The sequence below is a fragment of the Phocoena phocoena genome, chromosome 18, assembly GCF_963924675.1.
Source record: "Phocoena phocoena chromosome 18, mPhoPho1.1, whole genome shotgun sequence".
NCBI lineage: Eukaryota > Metazoa > Chordata > Mammalia > Artiodactyla > Phocoenidae > Phocoena > Phocoena phocoena.
The window spans coordinates 8,623,710-8,636,433 of record NC_089236.1 but is presented as its reverse complement, the minus strand read 5'-3'; the positions used below and the strand labels follow the sequence as shown (position 1 = coordinate 8,636,433).

The window sequence follows — 12,724 nt, the reverse complement described above, 5'->3', positions numbered from 1 at the left end:
CTTATAAAGCGAGGCTACAACATTCTTGAATCCCTTTCTTCCTGGCTGCTTAGGTAACAGGCTTATTTATAGTGGCCAGCCCTGCTGTTAGCTCCTTTAGCATTTCTGGGTCCAGGAGTTAATAAACGAACGTTAGTGAAGCATTTCCAAGTTCCTAGAGCTTCTGATCCCTAGGCCACTGCTTCTTTGCAAGAACACTGCTCTGGCAGCAGGACGCGAACACACGGAGGGCAGAAGAGACCAGAGGAGGAGAGAGGTTTGAAGGTAGTTACAGCGTTAGGTGAATTGAAAGGAAGAAAGCATCAAGGAATTTGAGGAGGGTGGTATATATTTCATAAAACGATGCTCAGAGACCAATTTATCGAAAGTGATAACACTGGTCAGGGGGCATTTTAGTAAACCCTGGGAGAATATTAGCCAAGAGAATTCCATCGATACGAGAAGGAAGGTCCAGAAATGAGATACCTAAATGACTAGTGTCCACTCTAAGCTCAGCCCAAAGCAAGAAGCTCTGCGCATATGAGTCCCTGGCTCCCAACTATTGGTTATTCTTACAGAATCATTTCATTAATCAGACAAGGCCCTAAGAGTCTCAGCTACCCTTAAGCCATCTTTTAAATGAGTGCATATGTAGGAATAAGAGAAAGTAACAAACACACACTCATATCCTTTCAATGCTCTACATAAAGGTAAATCCAGAGCTCCACGACAAGGTGTCTACCCAGCTGCCTGTCCCCTACCGGAGGCTGCTGCCGAGGCCTTGCTGCTGGCCGCGAAGCGGTAGAAGGGCGGGTTGTCACAGTGCTGGACGATGGGGTTCACCGGCTCCGTCTGCTGTAGCTCAAACAGAAGCTCCTCCATGGTTTGAATGGTGTTATTACGGCACAAGTATATGGCCACCTTTTTAATCTGAGATGAAAAACAGAACACAAAGGATGTTTTCCAGAGCACGCCTGCAAGAATGTTAGGCTGTCGACAGCGGAGATGGTAACCCATTCATTCTGTTGACCACTTCATCCCCCCAGAAGCGCTCACCCTTATGGAGCCTCCTCCTCTCCCAGGAGGAGTCAAGTGTCTGGGTTAAAACTCACCTCCTTTCACATGCACATCTGATAGGAGTGTGTGGTTAAAGGTCTTACCTTCCCTCATGGCTGAGTTTACAGGAGTTACTTTGGGGATAACTTGTGGGCTAAACATGATTCTATCTAAACTAAAAACTTGCCATGTAAGGTCTTACCTTGAGAAAGTATTTTATTTATACAGAACCATGGGGGGAAAACTGCTAGCTGTTTCTGTTAAAAAAAAAAAAACAAAACCAAAAACTCAGTCTCCTGCTACCCAAGAAACAAATGAGTCTGAGCTGTTTGCATAGCTTTAAGTTGTAAAAATAACCCTGGACTAAAGCTCTGCGTCACCATAGCCCCCAAACCTGAGGCACGGAATCTGCTGTAATGCGGCTGATGTGGCCCAGAACAGCAGGCAGGCACAAAATCTCTCAGAAAAGCAACCAGCACACAGATGCCAACTGAGTCAGGGTTTTTTTTTTTTTTTAGGTACGCGGGCCTCTCACTGTTGTGGCCTCTCCCATTGCGGAGCACAGGCTCCGGACGCGCAGGCTCAGCGGCCATGGATCACGGGCCCAGCGGCTCCGTGGCATGTGGGATCTTCCCAGACCGGGGCACGAACCCGCGCCCCCTGCATCGGCAGGCGGACTCTCGACCACTGCGCCACCAGGGAAGCCCCTGAGTCAGGGTTTTAAACATGTTTTTGTCGACATGGTTTTAAACATGTTTTTGTAAACATGGTTTTGTTGATCACCTCATCTTTAAATACAAACACTAAATGGTGGGAATCTCAGTAGGATTTCTCTTTGCTTCTTTCTCTCTCTTACCACCTGCCTTTGAAGAGACAAACTGGGAGATTCTCCATTTTTATTGTTTTAAGAGCATCAGGATGTAAACATGAAACACTTTATTAGCAAAAATATAATGTGTCACCTAGTTTCTCTTACATAACGGGTGGGTCTAATGTTTCTAGAATACAGATTTAGATAATTGTTAGAAAAATGTCTACACCTAAATTCATAGGTTTCCGTGTCCAAAGTCTTAGAAAGGGGATGACAGAGGTGTCACTAGGACACTAGTCCGCATCTCAGAGGGGCAGAAGGGAACTTTTATGTAATATCTAGAAAGCTCACAGGAGATTAGCGTGACGGATGAAATCTGACATCTCTATTCTACTTGGAGCAAAGAGCACATTCCGACTTGCAAACCGCTGATGGAACCACCGGCACAATAATGAGCACTGAACATCAGAGGGGCACTCACATAGGGCAGGAGAAGCGTGTCACTGCTAACCCCGCACAGGCTGATCAGGAACTGCAAGGTGATCCTCAGGTTGTTGCTCCATTTCTCGTTGTTGGCTAAAGCATTCCAGGCATTTTCCATTTCTGGTCCAGGAACTTCATCTCCATACTGTAACCAACAAAATAAAAACCGGCTCGGGAGACACACAGAAAAAACGTGAGGACGCAAAATGTCTGATTAATAGTCATTTTAAGGGTCACGGTCATCTCCAAATCATAAGAAGGGGGGAAATGGCCATTCATCAGAAAGATGCCACTTTTTAGGAATTTATAATGCACGATATTTATTCATATGATTTTTCAAATGTTAGGATGACGATGATGATGATTAGGACCACGATTAAAATTGTGGTAAAATAAACATAAAGTTTCCCATCTTAACCATTTTTACGTGTACAGTTCAGTGGCATGAAGCACGTTTACACTGTTATGAAACCGCCACCACCAACCCCACCCTATTTTTGCGACTTTTAATGGTAGATGACACTTCCCCCAGGTGTAATCCCGGGTTTCCTGGCATGTGGGAGCACAGATGGAGGCATGATTCCTCGGAGTTTACCTTGGCTGTCATGTACATGAGGTTATTCAGCACCAGGGACGTAGCTTCCGGGGAGCCCCAGCCATTGCCTTTCAGCCCCTGAGAAGCCGTCCCCTCTCCTTCCCGGTCCTTGACGTCGTCCTCTGGGCTGCTGGGACTCGAGCCTGGGAGGAGCAGCCTGCTGTCCACCAGCTCGATGTTGTGCAGCCAGGGCAGCAGGTAGGTGAGCATGATCTGACGCCCGTTCGGGTGCGTCGTGGGAAACCGCTGGCTGACCTCTACAGAGGGAAGGGCAGTGACCGAGAGCCATGTCATCCCATCAAACTAAACCGAAAGATGAACAGCAACTGACAGATCCAACAGAGCCCTCCGTGTACACAGCATTTTCATTTACAGCAGCTCCCCAAGGCCATACAATCTTACAACTGAGGCTTGTCCTCAAGCCCCTCACTTCTCAGCAGGTGCTCCGTGGAGGAAAGTGAGAGCACGGCAGGGAGAGCACAGGCTTGGTGGGATGGGATGGAAGACCCCCTGGATTCAGATCGACTGCTAGTGGAAGAGGTACGTTAGGGTGGACAAAACAGGGGACTGGGAATCAGAAGGACATGTGACCAGATCCCATTTCCTCAACCTATTAGCTGCATGAGATTCTGGGATAGTTCTTTAACCTCTCTGTTCCTCAGTTTCCTCATCTGTAAAATGGGGCCCATCAGGTCCTGCCTTGGGCAACTGTGAGGATTAAGAGATACCATCATGATGTGTATAATATACTCACAGCACAGCGCCTGTCATCCAGTAGGCTCTTAATAAACAGCAGTTACGATTATTATAACAATGACTGACCTTTCAACTATGCCTATATTTTACAAAGTGCCTTGCATGAAGCATTAGCTGTTAAAAAGTGAAATGCAAACTTCCAGGAAGAACAAACCCAGTATGTGGACTCATGTCCGTGGTGTCTACTTGAGAACTGCCAACTATGTGGCAAGTGTGCGTTCAATGCCACGCTTTGTTTTATGAAATAAGGAGTCAAAAGGGTAAAACTATATGACCAGCCCGGTCATCTCACCATTACTTCCTCTGATAGCATTTTTACATTGTTTCACTGCCAGCAGCATTTAATTTTACAATCTGAATAAGCTTTCTATAGAAATAAAAGCACAGCTTTATGTATATGCTGCAAGTTCTAAGTCATCTCCTATTTCTAATATTTATGGAAGAAACTGTTTTATCCTAAGGGAAATTAGAAAGCTTGGCCTGATGCATTTGCTATCATCCGGCGAGGCGTGTAATCTCATTTCGAGGGCTCATGCCTGCTACACAATAGAACAACATGGATGCCAGGAATTATACCGAGATAATCCACCGCATCCCCAGGAGCTTTAATTGATTTGGCCCTTTTCCTGAAATTAAAATGACAATTTTTTACTTTGAAGAATAAGAATATACTTAATTCTGTGCACAATCAGACATGTTATGCTGTTACGTTTCACACAGGTCAAAATGTCAAAATTTACTTAATTTCTAAACTTACATGAATGTGATGACTGATACCATGGATTTTTATGACACAAAAATTTTATTGGGACTTTGGAGAGAAATAAACCTTTCCAATCAGAGGGACAACTGCTTTAAGAATACCTGTCGTTTTTCAACAGCGGTATAAAAATCTACGTAGCAATAAGCACCTTCTACCATATTACTCATTTATGTAAAATAAATTTGTATTTATAGCTTTATATTTATAGAATTTATAAATAATTTGCTTATTTATGTTTATTTTATCTTGTCTGTCAGACATAAGGTCCAAAGGGGCGGGGATGTCTGTCTGTGGTATCCCAGGCACCTAGATCAGGGCCTGGATTTTTAGAGATGTTTTAAAGGGAAAAGAGAAAAAAAAATGCCATGGCACACGAACAACCCCTCATTCACCTCTTTAGAAACAAATTAAATAAACTGTGAGACAATGTCTGTGGGATCCCGTATACATTTGCTGGCTTTTGGGAGAGACCTGAACAACTGGCCTGGCTACGTACAAGGAATTAAGTCATTTGAAATTACAGGCAGTAAAAATCTCACCACAGGGTTTTTAATGGTAAAGGCAGTATAAACAAAAGCGAGGAATCTATTAAAACCTCATTTTTCCATGTTATTTTTAACAACTTATTCCTCATAAATCAAAATAGCCAAAAGGTCAGTTCTTGACAGAAAATTTAGCTTGAACTTGCAACTCATTACATGAGCTTCTTTTCTTATTAAATTTGCTGGACTGTTTATCTTCTCTCTCCCCAGTTGTCAGTCTCTCCCTCTTTACGGGCTTCTCCCTCTCAGCCAAGAAACAAGCTCGAGTCTCGCTCATCCTCTGACTCTGCATCCTACTATAGCCCCATCCTCTCTTTTTCTGCTTCTTTTTAGCCAAGCCCCTGAGATCTGGCTTCTGCCGCTACTTCTCCATGGAAACTACCGACAGTTACCAATGAATTGTGCAATCCATAGGGTAATCTTTAGACCTTATCTCCTGGGATCTATAGGAATGTGGACTGCTCCAATCCGTCTCCCTAAGTCCTGTCTTCTCTAGGTCTCCATAAAACACACCTAGGTGCTCTCCTTCTATAAACATGCCTCCCTTCCCTCTCTGCTCCCTCGCCCTTCCTTGGCCTGGTCCTTAGAATTTGGGGGTCCAGGTTCTTTCTTTCACTCTGTACGCTCTCCATTCAGGACCTCATTCATTCCCATGGTTCTGACCCCTCTGGTCTTCCGTGAGTCACTACCGCTGGCCTTCCCTTGACCCTGGCCTGTCTACACTCAGGATGTCCAACAGACGCCTACACTCAATAGCCCAAACAGAGCTCATGATCTCTGCCTTGGCCTGACCCTCCTCTTCTCCCCCAGTCGGCTCTCCAGGTGGGGTTATCACCACCCATTTCCCAGATATGGCACTAGGCACTCCCTTCTGTGCACTCCGCCCAGTAGCTCTTGACTCTGGTCTCTCCCCTCTGCTCTCACTGGGCTGTCCGAGTTCAGGTCCGCTTCATTTCCTCCTTGGACTACTGTCATCATTTCTCAACTGGTCTCTTCTCTCTAGATTGGATGTTCTCTAATCCATTCACCACACTGCAGTCAGTCTTTCTAAAATGCACTCTGATCTCGTCCCCTCTCTTCTTGCTTGAAACTGATGAGTGGCTTTCAAAATCCAAGCAGCTCGCTTGGATGCCCTTCCTGTTCACAGGCTTCTGAGGGGTTTCAAGGAGCACGTATGTGGTCACTGGCCTACAAACTCCTTAGGGTACAATACAAGGCCTTCCAAGATTGACTTCTGCCTCTCTGCCTGTCTGTGACCATCTCAAACTTTCCCCCTTCCCTGCATGTTGTATTAGCCAAACTGACTACTACATAATCTCTCAAATGCATCGTTGTATTTTATGCCTCTAAGCCAATGTGGATGATATTTCCTTGGCCTGTAATGCCGTCTGCTTGCCAACTGCAATGTCAACTATTCATCTGCTTTGCAAATGTCTACTCTTCTTTCAAATTGCAGCTCAGACATCAACTTCTCTGGGAAGTCTTTTCTGATACTCCTGGCCCAGTAACTGATTACTCCCTGATCTTCCATCTCATACAGAGAATGTGCTTTTTAAAAATTGTACCATAATCATATGATTGCACAGATTTATTACTAGACAATGAAACTTTGATGGGAGAGACTGTTTAATTCACCTCCGTATTCCTAGGATCCAATCACAGTGCCTGGCATACAGGTGGCACTCAAATCTTGGTTGAAGTGAATAAAAATAAATTTTAGTTTTCCAAGAAGAAAATTAATTTATCAAAAAGGTTTTCCTTGAGTCCTTCCACTGTTTCAGGCACAATGCAAGGATGTGACTAAGTCTGTTTCAGATAAATGGATTTTCCAAAACATGATTCACAAAGATTACTCGTAAAGGTGTGCCCCGATTCAAACTCTCAACAACTGATACATGTAGCATTCAAGCTACTGATACATGTAACATTCAAGCTACAAAATACCATCATCACCACCGCCAAAAAACAACTTACAGCAATTATTTGTATTAGAAGTTATACCACCCATATTTAATTTCTTTGGGAAATTTTACATACACAGTGTATGTAAAGTATTATGATTCATCTAAGCATCTTCACATTTGTCCTATGTTTATTTATACCTACACTATTTTAGATAAATACACTGTTTTAAAGATATTCTAAATTTACTTTTATATGTAACTGAACTTAGCCCAGAGTAATTTTGAGCTACAAATTTAGCATCAATAATTTTGATTCTAAATTACACTAGAATTTAAAAAGTAAGAACACTTAGAGCAGAAATGATCACACATGTCATGACTGACGATCACATGGTACCTGAGAAGAGAGGGAGAGTGAGCTCGGGGTACATCCTGGCCAGTTCGCACGACAAGAGGGCTAGTGACACACTGTACAGGGGCGGCAACGGGCCGTGTGTTCCATAGAGAATACTTCCAGGTCTTTGTTCAGCTACTTTCTTCGAGTACACAAAAAGCTTTGCTTCAAGGATCTATAAAGGAGTAGTAGGAAAGTAATAAACAGTATGAAAAAACATTGGCTTGCTATCTCAGGAGTATTTATATTGAATAAAGTTTTGTAATAAAAACTAATGAACGAATATTTTAATATTGTATTAAAGGTAAAGCATCGGCTGCTTCCTATGTTTACAGAAGATTATGTAATTGTTTTCTCACTCATCATATCCACCGGTGATATGCAGAAATAAATAAATACGTATCAATAAATAGCAATCCAGTAGATCAACTACCATTTCTATTTTCTGTGCTCGAGGATGGAAATTTCAATGTAGTCAATGATACGTGCCTGCATGAGCTGCATGGAGATTTCATAAATCTCTCTGTTGGTGTCAGAAGCCTTGAACAGAACGAGGTTTAACAATGTCACTATGTCAAAGGGATAGTTCCTAAAAAAAAAATAAACAGCATAGTTTAGGAGACAGCCTGGCTAGTAATCTTCATAAATCATTACCTCTCAAAATTCTAGATGGCACACTGACCTCGGTCACACTTACTAAAGACATTCCCAAGCCCATGTGGCCATTCCCCCACCCCCCTCATTCTTTTGCTGTTTATTAGCAGGTGAAGGGAAATAGCTCTATTTTGGGTTAAAACTGAATATAGTCACACCAGGATAAATGAACACAAAAGTCTATCTACTGCAAACAGATTTCAATGAAAACCAAATGCAAGAGGAAAAGAAGAAGACAATATGTCTAAATTTCTCAACAGCTCACTGACTTACTATTTTCATTCAATCTATCTAAATTTATTAAACACCAAACATCTATCAGAAACGACTGCAAAGTACAGATGATACTAAGTTAGTAAGGCTGGTGCCCTCCCCCTTACAGTTTAGTTAGGGAGACAAACTATAGTTATGATGAGCTGTGGTGGGATTATCCACAGCATGAAACAGAATCCCGACAAGGGACACCTACATCAGACTTGGAGTTAGAGGAGGCTTTTTGAAGGAGGAAACAAGTAAACTAAGCCCTGAGGCGCCAAGAGACATGGTAATTGTTAGCAAGGCCATGGAAGGGGGAGCATGGTGCAGAGACAACACCATTTTAAAAGGTTATATATGAAAATACCTCTCCCCCGTTACACAGAATTTTAAACATAAATGTAATTATACTACCTACATGTATTGTTTGGGGATTCGCCTTTTCACTGGACAGTGAGGCTCAGGCTTTCTAGTAGCTGGCCTGTGTTCCACCGTATGGACGTACCGTAAATAACCACTCTTGTAGTGGATGCTGTGGTGTGCCACCTAGACCCCCCTTCAGGACTGAGGCACTCAGTCTCCCACTAGAGTGCTGCAGTCTGATACCTCTGGCTGAACAGCCCTCTGGGAATTGCCTAGGCCAACGTCAGGCCTACTCCCCAGGAGCACCCCTGTGGGATTGGCTGAGGTTTCTTTCCTCTGCCCAGTCCTGTTTCCCTCACTTCCCCACAGATGTTGATCTCAAGGGCATTACCTCATAAATTTCCTGGACTCAAATCTCCACCTCAGAGTCTTGCTTCCTGGGGAAGCCAAACTTTGACATGTGTTGATGGACATTTAAAGGTTACTTTCAATTTTTTCACTATGATAATACCACAAACACCACATGTGCAAGAATTTCTTTAGAACAGATTTCTAGAAGAGGTCATGCAGGGTCAAAGGGCACATTAAAATTCTGGTAGACACTGCTATATTGCCCTCCAAAGTGGCTTTACCAATTAGCACTCCCAAATGACTGCTTTTCTAGAACTTTAATTTTAAGTGAGCGAAAATGCATGAGGTTGATGTGTTAGGTGAGAAACTGGGCAAAGCCCCCAAATAATGGTGGTGAGGATGATGATAAACAATGGATAACCCTTATGTTATGATGTGCTTACTTTGTGCTAGTTATTGTACCAAGTCCTTCATCTAGATTTGTTATTTAATCTTCACAACAAGCTTGTGAGGCTTAAAGAAGTTAAGTACTTGCCAAAGGTTAGGGAGAAGTGGTGGAGTCTAGATTCCATCCTGGATTTGTATGACTCCAAAGAATTCAAAGACTTATCCACAGTGCTATCAGCCTCTTGGACACCTCACAATAGATCATTTCATGGCCAGGCTAATTTGGAATTCTTACAAACTGCAGTATCTGGAAACAGACCTTTCTGACTATGAAAATAGAAAGGTAACTTTCTTCTGAGCCCCATAGTAGCAGAGACATCTTACCTACATTGCTGTCTCTGACACTGGGATTTAATACATATGTTTTTAATATAAATAAACACTGGAAACTACTACGGATCACTGGGGATTTAAAGGCAGTAGAAGGGTAGACAAAGCCTCCCTCTTATGCAGGGCTATGCACTTGACCAAGTAATTAGGGAATTCAATTAGCTGCTTAAGACTGAGCTACAGAGCTTAAGGGGAACAACACTGAAAGAAATAACACAGATACAGAAAATGAAACCCAGAGAAGGAAAAAATTAGAAAGCTCTCAAATGAGTACAAGAGCATAAATAAAACATCTGTATTTAGATGTTTAAAATAGGCTTAGAAACCAAATGTCACATTTTCCAGTATTTAATTATTCAACGTAGGCAGTGGAAGGGTAAAAGAAATAAAGACAGCTGTGCTCATACAGAACAAAAATAAAATGGTAGGGCTTCCCTGGTGGCGCAGCGGTTGGGAGTCCGCCTGCAGATGTGGGGGGCGCGGGTTCGTGCCCCCATCTGGGAAGATCCCACATGCCGCGGAGCGGCTGGGCCCATGGGCCACGGCTGCTGGGCCTGCGCGTCCAGAGCCTGTGCTCCGCGGCGGGAGAGGCCACAACAGTGAGAGGCCCACACACCGCCAAAAAAAAAAAAAAAAGGTAAAATAAATATGAAAGGTAAATATGGTTCAGAAAGTAAACAAGAAATAAAACTGTTTTTTCAATCGGAAAGAGAGGAGATTTTGAAGAATTTGAGAAATACCCACTAGCTCTGGCTTAGAACTAAATGATGAAGCTCAGAATAATTTTATTCTAAAGAGAAGCAGATTTTACCAGCTGATATGATTACATCATAGCTCTTTGCCTCCAATAGCTGTTGAATAATAATAGTGTTTACAGGGTGCTTATCGTGTGCTAGACCTTAGGTCAAGAGATTGGTTTTATTTAATTCTTACCCTAACCCTATCATCACTCCTATTTCACAAATGAGTAAGCATTTGTAGTAACTTGTTCAAGAGCACACAGCTTAATGAGAGACAGAGCTAGAATTCAAACTCAAGACAGTATGTTTCCAGAGCCCAAATTCCCAAACTCTGTGCTCTCCTGAAATTCTCCAGCTGAGTGACATAACCAAATGAGGCTCTACATCACCAGTTAGGGAGTATGACTGAGATTCACGGATCATAAGCTTCCCTTGTCTTCCTTGGCAATAGATGGATGCTATTCCCTTAAGAAATGTGGGGCATTTACTTTTAAGGATTCAAGTTTGCAGTGCCTGATTTAAATTAGCAAAGATTTATAGACAGTTAAGGCAAGGCAGACGTGCAAAGAACAATGACAACAAAAACCACCTCCAAAAATAAACCCAACAAAATTCTTTAAAAATTAAAACTTTGATCTTGCATGTAATTCTAAGGCATCTATTAACTATATTCTAGTCGTATGTTACAGAGTAAGAGTAAAGACAATGGCATTCTTAAGTATTTAATTAAATGTGAAGAGAATTCTGTTCAGTTAAGCTAGTGATTGGAAGCGGTCTATACTTTTAATATAGGGCATATTATTTACCTTGATTTATAACCTTGGAAAGCCATTTAATCTCTTTCTCAATTTCCCTATCTCTTCCAAACTGATATAACTTGGAATTGAGGGGAAAATTAATAAGAACACATACAGAACCCAAACAGTTATTTGAACTAATGCTGCCTGACAGGTGAGCTATTTTCTTTTGTGCTAAATTATAATACTGAGCTGCATTTAATAGATTTTAATCAAATATGAAACATACCTTATGAAAAATGCTTCAAAACTAATATTATTAGTTCTACCACCACTTTCTACTTTTATACTCACTTCCCCTGGTCCTATTCACTTTCCACTCTGACTTCCAAATCTCTCAGCGTCACCAGGGTCAGATCCTAGTTATAGTTACAGTTATAGTTTTGACTGGAGACCAGCAAGTTCACAACACACGCACGTACACACACACACACAGAGTCATTTAGAGAAATAAACTAAAAAGAAAAATGCAGAGAACCATTTTTCCCATTATCACAGCTCTTGAATGTAAGGACTGATATATTAACTACGTAAAAATTGGTTTAGTTCTAAAACTAAAGGTAGAAAATTTTAATCCACAAGAGCATTTTTAAAATGTGAAATCTTTTAGGTATTTTAAGGTCAGTTATAAGTTGTTCCTTAATAAATGAGTCTGCTTATAAAGTGTCATATTCCTACAAAAATAAATACAGCGTATGATCATTCTCATTTGACAAGGAAGAGGTAATTCTTTTCTTTACAGGAAGAATTCTTCACTTTAGGGTATGCCTTGTTGCAGGAGTTACTGAACAGACACCTTGTTTGAGGAATTTAAAATATGATCCAGTTTATGTATGATATTTTAGGAACAGATTATTTCATAAATTACTTAGGTGTTTTTTAGAAGCAAACTTGCAGAAAACAAAGTCTAAAACACCAGAATTGTTTTTGAAAAAAGTACTGACAACTGAAGTGCGAGGACTGCGCAAACAAATCTGGAGGCTTATCCAGACGACACAGGCTGAGAACTTATGGGAAAAGAGGGCAAATTTAAGCCACAGCTGAAACATTAAATTCTGAACGTGCCCTGTGGTGAGAAACGACCATTTGTGGTCACATGTTGGCTACTGCCTTGGCAGTGAGGTGGCAGCCATGGCATTGCCTGGCCCTCTGACCCTCCCTCTGACCAGATGAGCGTTGTGAAATAAGCTGATAGGCGATATGTGTTTAAGAAATCAAAATATTTTAGGATGCTCTCTTAAAAAATCTACTCTAAATATAGAGGGCTTTATATCCTAATGTTTTTGTGACTGAGATATTGTTGGAACTGAGACTATATTGCTAAAGTCATAAAACATTTATTTGTGCTCCCTAAAAAAAATACCTAGATTTATCCAGAGGAATGCAGTGGGATATTTTATGAGAGGGCCATGCAATGAAATAAATGTGACTAGGATAGTTCAAACCAAGTTCACTGGGAGAAGGGCAGTGAAGAGAGCAAACTTATTACTCTCAATTTTGTCAA

The 12,724-nt window shown here is 41.7% G+C and overlaps 1 protein-coding gene across 2 annotated transcripts in view; it reads right to left on the bottom strand.

The window, feature by feature from the left end:
• Nucleotides 1-12,724, bottom strand: part of FRY (FRY microtubule binding protein) — a 251,865-nt gene that overhangs the window by 77,068 nt on the left and 162,073 nt on the right. For both annotated transcript variants that reach the window (XM_065896299.1, XM_065896300.1), the window contains exons 30-34: nucleotides 7,773-7,872; nucleotides 7,287-7,458; nucleotides 2,925-3,181; nucleotides 2,328-2,474; nucleotides 741-909 (exon numbers count right to left, since the gene is read on the bottom strand). In XM_065896299.1, the coding sequence (XP_065752371.1) occupies nucleotides 741-909; nucleotides 2,328-2,474; nucleotides 2,925-3,181; nucleotides 7,287-7,458; nucleotides 7,773-7,872 (845 nt within the window). The remainder of the gene's footprint in view (nucleotides 1-740; nucleotides 910-2,327; nucleotides 2,475-2,924; nucleotides 3,182-7,286; nucleotides 7,459-7,772; nucleotides 7,873-12,724) is intronic.